The following is a 12,890-nucleotide window of genomic DNA, read 5'->3' on the forward strand; positions in this document are numbered from 1 at the left end:
GACTTGTGTAAGCTCAGGTATTAATGGGGTCAGGGCTCATGCCTGTCTTTAGCTCTGGATATTGGTGAGTCATCCATTGCAGAACCTGTGGGTTTGGGCTTTATTTATATTTATTACTCAGTGTATTTGCACCGCAGGATGCTCGATTCTGTGACATTTAAAAAATGTTTTCAAAACATTTGGTATCAAAGAAGCTATTATTTTTTATATAACTTTAGGAGTTTTAAAGTTTTATCTTGACTTTCTAGTTTAGGTATTGCAGTGTTTTATGGTGCAGGTGGACACAGTGGGTACTTGAAAATGCATTCGTAGATAAAGAGCTTGAAACCACCTGAGAAGCTCTCATGGCTTGTGAGCTCAGTTTTCAAGCACTGAAGTTGTGCTCCTCTGTGGAGACAGTGTAACTGTTAGTTCGTAGTCTGGTGTATTTCAATACTTTGAAGTCTAGATTTCATCAGAAGTCATCTTTACTGTTAAGCTTATTTTCCCCAAAAAACTCGGTCTTAAATTTTAAGATTTCTCTGTATTTTTCTTCCAGCTTTACCAACAGGGCCGCTTATGCCAACTGGGTAGTGAATTTTGTGAACTAGAAGTTTTTGCAAAGGTGCTACGAGCTTTAGATAAAAGGTAAGTGTCTTTGTATATTGATAATTCTCACTTTGGCTCTTACTTCTTGATCTGCATTTTAAATTTGGAAAATGTACGAAGTCATCCGTGGTGCTCGGTACCTTTGGGTGCTTCCTGTGTTGCTGCTGCGCAGTCGGTTGTCGTGGTGTAACCCCGGTAGGCAGCGAAGCACCACACAGCCGCTCGCTCACCCCCCCAGGACGGAGAGAGAATTAAAAGGGTAAAAGTGAAAACTTGTGGGTTGACATAAAGAGAATGTAATAATCACAGAAGAGGAAAAATGAAACAACAAAGATGGGAGAGAAGCACAAAGAAGAAAAGCAAGTGATGCCAAATGCCTGAATTGTTCACCAGCAGCTGATCAGTGCCCGGCCAGCCCTGAGCAGTGGCAATGCCAGTATCAGTTTCTCGCTGTTGTAGCAAATCCAAAGTCCTGGGTTTAAACTGATTCTGTCAGCTTGATAAGAGTTTTTCTGTCACTACTCCAATTTGTGGTGTTATTCTCAGAACTTGACTTTTTTGGATCAGATTCTTTGTAACCAGAAAAAGCTTTGAGTCTTTAGACGTACCTCCCTCCCACTGTTTGCGTGTGTGTGATGTTAACGGGTTACTGCTCATTTATCTGCAGTTTCTGTGGGAGCTGTGGGGTGAGGGTGGATTTGAGGCTCCCCCCCCTCTAAGTTTTAGCTGAAAATGTTGTTTTCCAGTTTCAGTATTGTGTAGGTAGCTTGTGTTTTGCTTACACTGGAGGGTGTCTTTGTAAAGAATTTTGTGTACGCTCACTTTATTTGTTGGATAACCAAGAAGTGTAATCCATTAGCCTGGAGATTGACAGTTATGTTGGTATTCAGCTGGTTTGGGTTTGAGAGAGGATTGGAGTTATTTCTCTGAATCACTACCCATTTGAATTCATGGCACTCAAGAGCCAACTGACTGTAGTGTTTTAAGAACTTTGTGTGTAATCAAATTCTGTTTTCTTTTGTTTCAGACATCTGCTTCATCACTGTTTTCAGGCTTTGATGGACCATGGAGTAAAAGTTGCTTCTGTGCTGGCCTATTCTTTCAGTAGACGGTGCTCCTACATAGCAGAATCGGATTCTGCTGTGAAAGAAAAAGCAATCCAGATTGGTTTTGTTTTAGGTAACTGGTGATGATAGGCTGTTTAAAGTATGGTACTTTCATGCAAGAAAATGTTCGGCAAATGCTAACTTTTTTTTCATGTTAGTGTCTGTGATTTCTTTCTAAAGAATACATCTGTTTTTGAAATGTAATTTTTAGAAAACTACTTGGTATCCAAAGAAAAATATATTTAATTTTAATATCTAAGAATATTTAGGCTTACCTTTGCTATTTCAGATGTTTTAGATACAAAATTTGTTTGCAGATGTGATGTTTAACAGTAAGACTTTACATAGTTTTAGTATTGGTAAGCATTTCTTGACAGAAATCTGTAGGAAGACTGTGTAATACCACAAAGTCATCCTCAACCAAAGGAGAAAACTTCTGCTCTTACATTTTATCCTCTTCAATTGTGAACTGGAGGGTTTAACCTTGACAGGATTCCTGTGTGTAGTGTGCAGTTCTGTGAAATAAGTACACTTCTTACAAGACTCGAGCAAACCCTTTTTCACTTAAAGGTGTTTTGCTGTTCAAATTTCTGTTTGTTCTTGATTTTTGTTTTTATTTTTTTCCAGGAGGGTTCCTGTCAGATGCAGGCTGGTACAGTGATGCTGAGAAGGTGTTTCTTTCCTGCCTTCAGTTATGCACCCTTCATGATGAAATCCTTCATTGGTTTCGTGCCGTAGAATGTTGTGTAAGGTGAGCTTCCCTTTAATTCCTGAGGGTCTTACTGGGAACTGCACGTTCCTGTGTTTCCGCCTGCCTTGGAGCCAGCAAGCTTCAGATGCTCCCTTTGGTGTTCTCCTGCACCAGATACTTCCCTGGCTAGAGCTGAGGATCAGAAGGTGCTTGTTTTACGTTGATTCCTGGGTTTTCAACTAGCAGCACAGTTCAATGGAAAAACCCCACCATTTTGCCTTTCTGCATAATATATCAGAGGAAACGGGTGCTGCACAGGCAGAGTGGTCCAGCGCCTTGTGGATTTTTTGAAGGGTTTTTGCACATGAAGGAATGCTGTCTGTTGGTGTATATATCATTTCAGCAAACTACACGAGGAATTAGCCAAATCAAAACACAAATGATATAAATATAGCGAAGCAGAAATAAAAGGAAAACACACCTTTCCTGATTCCAGATCCAGTGGGTTGTCTTGCTCCATGCTGAGCTACTTAACTATGTGATAAGCTAAATATCTAGCTGCCCAGCTCTTGTGGGTATCTTCAGCCACAGCTTGAACTTTAGGAAAAGAATTTTTGCTCTTAGGAGGCATTTGGGGTTTGTACCTGCCCTTGTGTCGCAAGGCCTGTACTGGCATCCCTGGAGATTCGAGTTCTGTTCACAGAGGCCTCAGATGATCACTTCTAGTTTTCGGTCACTCTGCTCCGAGCTCTGTGTCGAGGTGTGTGCTATACTGATGCACTCTGCAGCAAGTAGCCAGGTTGTTTTCATTGGTAAGGTCATGACTGACCTCTTTTGCGTGCTGCAGGTACGTCCGTGAATACTGTGTGCTGGGGAGCATAGTTAAAACAGGATTCCTTTTTTTCCAGTGGCTGTAATGAACACCGAAGTGTGTAATGTGTTTATCTGAATATAGGGCAAAACTTGGTTTGGAAAACTGCTCCAAAAGAACGCCTGCATCTTGTTGATGGTTGGACAAATATGAAGAGTAAATGGACTTTGCCAGTAGCTGCTTATTTCATGTGCCAACCAGAGGGCCATGGCAACGGCCGCTGCTCTGCCTTGTTCTGCCCTGCCAGCTACCGCTGCCTTGCGTTCCAGAAATAAGATGAGGCCAGGAGAAGACTGGGCACGAGCATACACCTTCCTGGAACCAGGGTGACAGATACAGGACCACTGCTGGCACTTGGTCCTTTGCCTTCTAATTAATCTTAAAAAAGGTTCCTGGTTGTACTGGGTTGTTGGGCAGGCTGCAGACATTTCAAGTCTCCAGTTTGCCGAACAAAAAAATAAAAAACCTCAACCCTCCCTAAAAAACCTCCCTACTTTTCTCCAAATGGAAAAGAAGAAATGAAGGTAAAGAAAAGAGTTAAGGCTTTCTCTGTTGTTCCACAGCATTCAGTCCACAGAACTGCGAAAAAAATTTTTGTTTCACACTAGGAAAAATCCTTTCTATGTTAGGATGAACTCGTCTGAACTGGAGATGTTAATTCTGTTTGGATGGAGACAGCAGTCGTTCCTCTAATGAACGCATCTCCTAAACAATCAAATAACAGCATCGTTTACTTGGAAATGTATCAAATGGAAAGAATTGGAAACACTTTCGGAAGCACTAAGTATGTGAAATCTCCAGTCCTTTTTGTGGGAGAGAGCAGTGATTATACGCGGCTTCCAGGTCACGAGGCAGGAAGATAAATGTGGTGTTTTTACCGTCTGATCCCTGCTGTAGAATACCTTGTTCTTACCACTGTGCTTGCACTGAAGTTAGGTGGAGATTGAAGGGATCCAAAGGAAAGTCCAGCTTTGGAAAATAGGACACTTTTTTAAAAAAAGTGGTTGCTCTTATTCTAAAAGCTAGAAAGTCTGATCTCTGGGAGTCTAATTAATACATTGCATCAGGAATAGAATTCTGTTTAAAAACATGTAAGTTTTGTGCTATGTACAGGTAACTTGGTGTATGTTTGTCCTAGCAGTAGTAAATTATATGGAGAAACTATATGGAGAAAAACGTGAAGATTTGAGATTTCTGCAAGCTTGTATGCTGCTCTCCTTGGTGTGGTGCTCTCCTTTTGGTTTGCTTTCTCTCATGATTACGTGTTAAACAATAAGGCACAAATGTGTCTTTCTCCCTCTTCATTGTTTCACATTTTTGCTGATTCTTAGGGGTTTTTTGGTGTTTTAGAGCTTGTGAGCTGCTTTGTAACATTGTTTGCTACATTTGTATGCTTCGAGAGAATTTGTTTTTTGGGGTGGGGGGCAAGCTGCTCCCCATAAGCTGTTGTTGCAGGCATCAAAGAAGATTCATAGCATAAATGTCCTAAGGCATTTTTTCTTCCTCTTGGCTTTATCTTCTAAAATTCCTTTGTATTAATAAGGGTTTTTTTGTTACTCCAAACTGAATCGCATAAGCTCTGCTTATCCTAGAGGACTGGGTTAGGTTTAACTTGGTGTGGATCGATTTGTTTGTGTTCAGGCACTATCACTGAAGCACACAGACACTGGGATATTGTCCTTCCCAGACGCTTATCGAAATGGCAGATTTCATCCCTACTGGCTTATACCACTACATGGGATTTGGGCTTTGGATTTTTAATGTTGCATAGCAGCTCCCAGCAGAATGGTGTAGGCAAAAGAGTTTCCCTCTTTAGGGAAACTATAATTGCCTAGTTTTTTAATTTTCTTTAAAATTCCTGTCTTGTTCCTCGACTGTTAGTTTTCTGCTGCTGTGACCAAGAACATGGTGCATTCTACGTTCATCACGTTTAGTTCTCAGATCTTACTTAAGGAAAAATGTGGCTGTTGCTTTTTTCTTTCTGATCTGGAGCCACGTTGCTGTGTTTCTCATTGGAAAGCTGGTGTTTGTTTATGCAGCTCATTGCAGGGTTTTCTTCAAGGTCTTTTCCTTTGATCTTCTCTCTGCGTGGCTAATGCACATCTGCTGTGTGCTGGCCTGCCCCTCCCTTCTTAGGAAATAAAGTTCACGTTTTCACTTCTTGTTAGTGTTGGAGTTTCTCAAGGTATTTCAATAGGCAAGTATAGGAGGAGGCTATGTTAGAGGCAGGCTGAATTTATAGGACAAATTTAGATGTATTGCATTGCTATTGCAGGAGGCATGGCTATGAAAACTCATAATCCTCTGCTCAAATTTAGAGAAGTATCTGATTAAAAACCTCCCTGTTCCTTCCTTCCGCTCTTACGGTTTATTGTAAGATCTGTCATAATGTATCATAAGAGGTGTAAAGTGCTGTAGCTATACACCAGCTCGCGTTTTCAGAGTTGTAGCCTCTCCGCAGTACAGCGTTGTGTTCTGCTGCACTCCACTTGATGTATTTCTCTTCTTGTGTTACGTTGTCCTTCTGATTTGCCAAGGCTTACTTGATGTTTTTCAGTCTCTATTCCTTACTGTCTAATAGCAGATTTCCAAGAGGGACAATGGAGGTTAATTTACCAGAATTTCATGTGTGCTAAATGGCAGGCATTTGCAGTAGAGAAGGAACAGCTGTCTCTTCTTAGCCTGCAATGGGCAGGAATACAATTCTGCCCTTTAGGCTTGGAATACAATAACACGCACATTTCTAATGTATCTCTTTAAAGTAAATAAGCATCAGCTTACACTAACTAAAAAACTTCCTTCCCTTTGTTTTAAATAGATGCCAGAAGCTGAAATTGTTACTTCTCTAGAGGAACAAGAGTATGCTTCAATAGTGCTGTTTTATTGTCTGCATTTGGTGTCGTTCCACAAAGCTGCTGTTAATCCTTCAGATGGAAAGGCAGGGAGTTAAGAGATGGGGCAAGGTGGGGAGAGAGGTTTGCTAGAGTTGTTGTGAACTGGGCCAGCAAAGTGCTCCTTTCTGGCAGTGCCAAGTCAGTGGTGGATATTATGTTGAATGGATGTGGTTCAATCTCTTGTGAAGAGGCCCCCCTAGACCCCCAAACCAAAAAATGCCCATTTATGAAGCGCTGTGCTACGTGAGGTTTGAGGTAAAAGTGCAGAGATGCACGAAAACTGCCTGTGTCTGTACTTACTCAGTGTCGGTTGCAGTTTGCCATACTTAGGAAAGGAGGTAGAAGGAATTTAATATCATATATTACCTGGTTTTGGAAATGGAATTTTATCTGCATTGAGAAAAACAGATTTTCTGGGAAAATAAAACACAAAGCCACCACACCAAAGTGGGGCAAGCACTGGATATGTAAAGCTGCATCAGTAATGTAAAATCATTTGACATCTCCAACAGGCAAAATTCTTGCTGTGCAAGGGACAAAGCATGGTGTACTGAAACAGTTTTCTGTGAACAGTTGTTCTGTATGACTGAGTTCAGACAGTGTGGGTTTGTTGGAGTGACAGCCCAGCTCAGCTGGAAGTGTAGTACCAACTTGTAGATCCATGGTACCACTGTATGTTGAAATGGCTTATTCGGACACTGTTTAGAAGATCTCTTTACATCTTCCTAAGGTTGCTGCATGTTCGAAATGGTAACTGTAAATATCACTTGGGAGAAGAAACATTCAAGCTCGCTCAGTCTTACATGGACAAACTGGCAAAACACGGTCAGCAAGCGAACAAAGCAGCGCTCTACGGGGAGCTGTGTGCGCTGCTCTTTGCCAAGAGCCACTACGATGAGGTGAGTGGGGTTTTGGTTTTGGCTTTCTTCAGAAAACTGGTTCTGAAATGTACTGGGATGCTCCACAACTGGCTCGTTGGTTGTGTTACCTTCCAGGCTGCAGTTCCTGGTCTTTTTTTGGTACCTGTGTGGCAGTACCAGAGGAATATTTGATTTACTGACTCTTCTTTCTGTGTATTGTTTTGAGTTAGTCTGTGAGCTCTTAACAGTGCTTTGAGCAACATTAAGAAAGGATGCACAAGAGATTGGTAGTGTGTGTTGGTTGTCTGTAGTAGTAAAATAAGCTTTATACAATAGGTGAAAATGAAAAGCAGAACACAGGCAACAATTCTTTGCATCTATTTTATAAAAACTGTTTTATGTGTAACCACTGTATAAACTGCGGTTTTCCTTTAGCTCCTAGTATGCTGACCAGGAAGTTGTCCTACAGAATAGGAATCGTAAGGATTTTTTGAAGATTATAAGATATACTTTTTGTCTGTAAAAGATAATGTAGTCATTGTAATGATACGTAACTTAGTCTGGTATAAAATACTTGCACATTCAGTGTTAACCTTAAGAGGGTTTTTAAAGTCTGTTTTTTAGGACCTAGCTGAAGGAGTTTCATTAAACTTAAGCAACTAAACAGCGTTTTAAAAATTTTCTAATGTAAACAGCCAGTTTATTTATCAGATTCAAGTTCTGTTTTTCTTAATGTCGCAATGCAGTGAAGTTCCAGCTTCGTTATGTTGGTAACTCTTTGTTCAACAGGCTTATAAATGGTGTATAGAAGCTATGAAGGAAATCACGGTTGGCCTGCCTGTAAAAGTAGTAGTGGATGTTTTGCGACAAGCTTCAAAGGTGAAGTTGAAATCTTCCACGTTTCTTTTGTAACTAAATTACTATTAAGAATGGGTGAAGATAAGCAGTACCTCCAGAATACTTGGGTAGCCAGGTCCATTCTGTGACCCTTACAGCTTATTTGTGTTTTAGTTGGTCCACCTCCGTTTCAGACCTGTGGGGGGGTTGGGTTTTTTTCCTTTCTTTCTGAACCTGGGTTCCAGCTGTGGTATTGAACGTCACGGCAAAGTTACCCTGAGAGCAAGCCATAAAAAGGGGCTGTTCCCCTGTTTGATCCAGACCAGGTACAGTACTAGCCCTTTAGTTAGGCATTTATACGTTCATTAATGTTAGCTGTGAACCTTTCCTTAAATAACTGAAAAGTCCTGTAGTAACCATGGTGATATTTTGAAATTAAAAAGAGTAATTAGGAATTGGGCCGGTATCTGGAGGAGATGAGTTCTGCATATACACATCTTCATGTGCTTCATTTCAACTTGTCTAGGCTTGTGTTGTAAAACGTGAATTTAAGAAGGCCGAGCAGCTGATAAAGCATGCAGTATACCTTGCCCGGTAAGTAGTGTGAAAAAAAAAACCCAAATCTTTTAAAATTTTGCTTAATTTGCCTCTGTAATACAAGTGTGTTTCTACAGGGAGCATTTTGGAGCCAAACACCCCAAATACTCCGATACACTACTAGACTATGGATTTTACTTGCTCAACGTAGACAATATATGCCAGTCTGTTGCAATCTATCAGGTATGCAGTGAGGCTAAATGTCTGTCTTCAGTTTCCATTGATATTCATAATCTCTCAAATGTTTCTACTAAAACTCACATACAGTTCGTTCATAGAGATGGAGAATAGTTGATGTAATTACTGCAGTGCTCAAAAGACCAAAACACCCCAACTATCAGGTTTTGCCTTTTATTTTTTCCCCAAACTATATGTAAATAATATATATAGAAAATATGTACTGGTTCGAGTATGTAAGTATGGGCCTACAGAATTTCACAGCCAGTATGTATTTTTTCCCTGCTTTTCAACAGTGAGAGGTTCATTAGGGTTTTTTTCTATGTTAACCAATGCACGGACATTCTTGTAACTTTCAGACAGCTCTTGATATCCGGCAGTCAGTGTTTGGAGGTAAAAACATCCATGTAGCTACAGCTCATGAAGACTTGGCTTACTCGTCGTATGTTCACCAGTACAGCTCTGGAAAGTTCGACAATGCCCTGTGAGTACAATTGTGTGAGGTACTGGCAGCAGTGATGTAAATAGAGAAAAATGTCCTTGAATGCTGCAGACTTTCCAATTTGAATCTAAATGCATCCGTTTATTGCATTAATGTCTCTAATACTTCTGTCAGTCAGCTGCTACCTTACATATACGCGTCTTGATTTTTTTTATTTAAACTCTTTCAGATTCCACGCTGAACGTGCTATTGGCATTATAACTCACATTCTCCCAGAAGACCATCTTCTCTTGGCATCTTCGAAGAGAGTTAAAGGTAGTACTCTTAACTGCATCGTTGAGACAGTTTGAGATCAGACACTCAGACATGTTTATGCTGCTCCCAATGCCACTTGAGGTTTGGTGGGTTTTGTTGGCTCCTTGTTGGGTTGGTTTGTTTGTTTTTCAAGTGGGGTTCACTCTAGAGTATTTGTACTCCTCAGTGTTCTTGCTTAACACACTTGTAAACCACAAAAAACTTCTTTGAGACTGAGCTGGAAGACTCTGGGCGGTTGGGAGGAGTGAAAATACAGAATATAAACATGTATGTTAGGAGCTTGGTATCTGGCCATACCCATCTGGAAACAGTTTGTAATAAAGATGAAACCTGGTGAAATGTCTTGGGTAGATGGCTTTCCACTACCTACAGTTAACATCTCTGTGTTTACAGCTTGATAACGTTGGTTTTTCTCTCCTGTGCTCAGCACTTATCTTGGAGGAGATCGCAATAGACTGTCACAACAAGGAAACTGAGCAGAGGTTACTTCAAGAAGCTCACGACTTACATCTGTCCTCACTCCAGTTAGCCAAAAAAGCCTTTGGGGAGTTTAATGTGCAAACAGCAAAACATTATGGCAACCTTGGAAGACTGTATCAGTCCATGAGAAAGTTTAAGGTAAAATTATATTGATGTTAAGATCTTGACTTAAAATCTGTAAGACATCTATCAACCTGTCACAACAAATAATAGTTTTTCAATGTCCGTAATTCATAACTTCAGTTTGTAATTTTGTGGTTGGAAAACTTGTACTTTATAATTGATCTTTCTAAAGCTTTGCGTAAATATAGTCCAATAAAATGATGCTGTCAGAGACAGGATGACAGCAATTTTGACAGCAGAAAAAGTGATACTATTTACTGATTCACTTAATGAAGAATTGGGACAACTTGATTTGGTTTTGGCTTGTGTACTTTCTGCCTTGTCTCAAATAGGACAGACTGTTTAGCTGCTATGTAGTTATGTTTCTTTAAACCTTTCTTATTTTCTCTTTTTATGGTGTGGTGAGTGGTGTCTGACTGATCTATGTGAATTTGATCCTCATAGGAAGCAGAAGAAATGCACATCAAGGCAATTCAGATAAAGGAACAGCTTCTAGGTCAGGAAGATTATGAAGTTGCCCTGTCAGTGGGTCATCTAGCTTCTCTTTATAACTATGATATGAATCAATACGAGAACGCTGAAAAGCTTTATTTGAGATCCATAGCAATCGGTAGGTGTTTCTCACAATGTGCGACTATTTAGTAGTTTTAATGCTCCAGGAAACACTGTTGGAAAGCTTATTGAAGTTTTTAGTAAAGAACTTCGTGAAATGCAAGATGTTTATTGTGTATGTGTTTGCAATCTAAATCCAGAGCTTGTTTTTGAATGTTCTCCTGGGAACTGCACTCTGGAATTACATTATTGTCAGTGCTCCTTCAGAATTCAGTCTTGAAAACATCTGGAAATGACTAATTAAAGCTTGGCTGCTAGTCTTTAGACTGCATTTTGGAGTTGTGGCTACAACCTAAGCGTGGAATGTAGTTAAATTTTGAAAGAAATGGAAAACTGTTGTGCCTGTCAGCATAACTGTGCTCTCATTAAATATTTTTCTTGTCCATTATAATTTGCAGTGAACTTACAATTCCGTGGCCATGCTGTAGCTCGATTTTGAGACAGACAGTCCTACTTTAACAGTTACGTACGGTGTTACAGAAAAACTTAATGATTTTGAAGTAGAAAACTGAAAAACAACTTCGCTGTTTAAACCGAATTTGGAGTGAAGTTGTGACACCGAAGGACTGCTGCCTTTATACGGCTGGTAGATTTTAATGCATGTAAAGCTGTAGTACAATTATCTGATTGTAGAGCCCCTGAGAACGTGTTGCAATACCCTTAAAGGAAAAGGTAGATGCAATTCAAAGCATCATCCAGGATGCTTGCATGTTGCCTGTGTTCTTGATTTACTGGGACCAAAATGTGCTGGTTTGCTGTAACGAGTAATTTCGTGTTGTTGGCAAAAATGAGAGAAGATGCAGCACATGGATGGGTTACTTTCTTAATTTGGTTTTCTTTTGGGTTTCTTTAGGAAAGAAGCTTTTTGGTGAAGGATACAGTGGACTTGAATATGATTACAGAGGTCTCATTAAACTGTATAATTCCATTGGCAATTACGAGAAGGTTTTTGAATACCACAATATTTTGGCCAATTGGAACCGGTTGCGGGATCGGCAGTTCTCAGTTACAGATGCTCTGGAGGACGTAAGCACCAGCCCTCAATCCACTGAAGAAGTGGTCCAGTCTTTTCTGATGTCTCAGAACGCTGACGGACCGAGCAGCTAAGAACTCCATCTCCATTAACCAGTTACGGTTTTTTTCCCCCAGGTTACAGGGGGAAAAGTCATACTGTGAAATCTAAATCATGTAGTTCTCTGGGGGCTGGAATTTGCGTTGAAACACTGGTCCAGTCTGCTGAAGAGTGCCCATACGGATGAATGTGTGTTAAATTCTTATCAGCATGTGTATGGCATGTTTAGTTCGGCTCACATTTTTAACTTGGTATTCCCGAAACCCCCTTCTTTCTCTTTTCTTTCAAAAGAAACTACTTTGCAGAAGGTCTGCAAGAAAACATGAAATAAACCTGTTTGAGTTCAAAAGAGTTGCATTCTTATTACAAATGGAAGGTTTCATCTAGAGCTTTCTTCTGATACATAGAAGGAATAAATGCTGTACTATAAGAAGTTCTGTGAGAAAGGTCTCTCTACTGTATGCGCTGTAGCAGAGTTAATAGTAAATACCCAGAAAAGGGAGAATGCCCTCGCCTTGGCTGCTGCCTTACGAAGAGAAGTGGCAAAGAACCACTGTGTAGAGCACCGTGCTGTGCGAACCACGATGGGCTGTTGAGCGAGAAACCACCGGGTGGTGGTGTCAATGTCCTGAACTGGACCAGTGTTTGTAAGCCATCAAGGATCCACTAGACCAGCAATCGTCGTTTCCTTTGGTACCAACCAAGAGTGCTGATCTGAACAGGACCAGGAAAGTTGCAAGTGGACCAGCCTGCTAGAAACAGTTTTTGGACCAGTGGCTTTAATTTAATATTTCTGCCCTGCATTCACTTTTACAGTAGAATTATTTCATTTAGATGTATGATCAGTGCAAAATTATAGTCATGTATAGATACAAAACTAGGAAGTGAGCGTTCTTTAGCGGTTGCGATGGCATGTCTTTACCTAGTAAGCTTATACAAATATTAATGTCAATGCCACAAGCAAAAACTAGAAATGCTTAACTATTTGCTGCAGCCATCTTTCTTGGGGTTTTTTTCCTTCCTTTTTGAATGGGCTTACTCTAATAATGGAGGCAGTAACTCGTTTATACCAGTTGATAGTTTTGTATTACAACCCAGTTCCATTTTCTGTTTCTGGAGAACACAACTTACTGTACAGTTTGCAGGGGTCAGTGGAAAATGCCAAAAAGCACATCAGGTCTTTTTTTGTGATGCTTCATTTCTACATTAAACAATAGTACAACCA

General features: G+C 40.3%; 1 protein-coding gene across 1 annotated transcript; it reads left to right on the forward strand.

Moving 5' to 3' along the window:
- The first annotated feature begins 532 nt into the window (after positions 1 to 532).
- Positions 533 to 12,890, forward strand: APPBP2 (amyloid beta precursor protein (cytoplasmic tail) binding protein 2). The gene is made up of 12 exons (XM_010194559.1): positions 533 to 627; positions 1,616 to 1,767; positions 2,322 to 2,445; positions 6,881 to 7,049; positions 7,800 to 7,889; positions 8,374 to 8,441; positions 8,522 to 8,627; positions 8,981 to 9,105; positions 9,293 to 9,378; positions 9,806 to 9,996; positions 10,426 to 10,591; positions 11,447 to 12,890. Exons 2-12 carry the CDS (start codon positions 1,647 to 1,649, stop codon positions 11,698 to 11,700), a joined length of 1,500 nt encoding a protein of 499 aa, XP_010192861.1. The 5' UTR covers positions 533 to 627; positions 1,616 to 1,646; the 3' UTR covers positions 11,701 to 12,890.

This window comes from Mesitornis unicolor, unplaced genomic scaffold (genome assembly GCF_000695765.1).
Source record: "Mesitornis unicolor isolate BGI_N332 unplaced genomic scaffold, ASM69576v1 scaffold43311, whole genome shotgun sequence".
Lineage (NCBI taxonomy): Eukaryota > Metazoa > Chordata > Aves > Mesitornithiformes > Mesitornithidae > Mesitornis > Mesitornis unicolor.

Bases quoted from the DNA above. Each gene is read 5' to 3' on its own strand.
- APPBP2 (XM_010194559.1), top strand. From the start codon at position 1,647: ATGGACCATGGAGTAAAAGTTGCTTCTGTGCTGGCCTATTCTTTCAGT. The intron at 8,628-8,980 runs GTATGCAGTGAG...TGTAACTTTCAG, and splicing joins AGTCTGTTGCAATCTATCAG to ACAGCTCTTGATATCCGGCA. The intron at 9,379-9,805 runs GTAGTACTCTTA...TCCTGTGCTCAG, and splicing joins ATCTTCGAAGAGAGTTAAAG to CACTTATCTTGGAGGAGATC.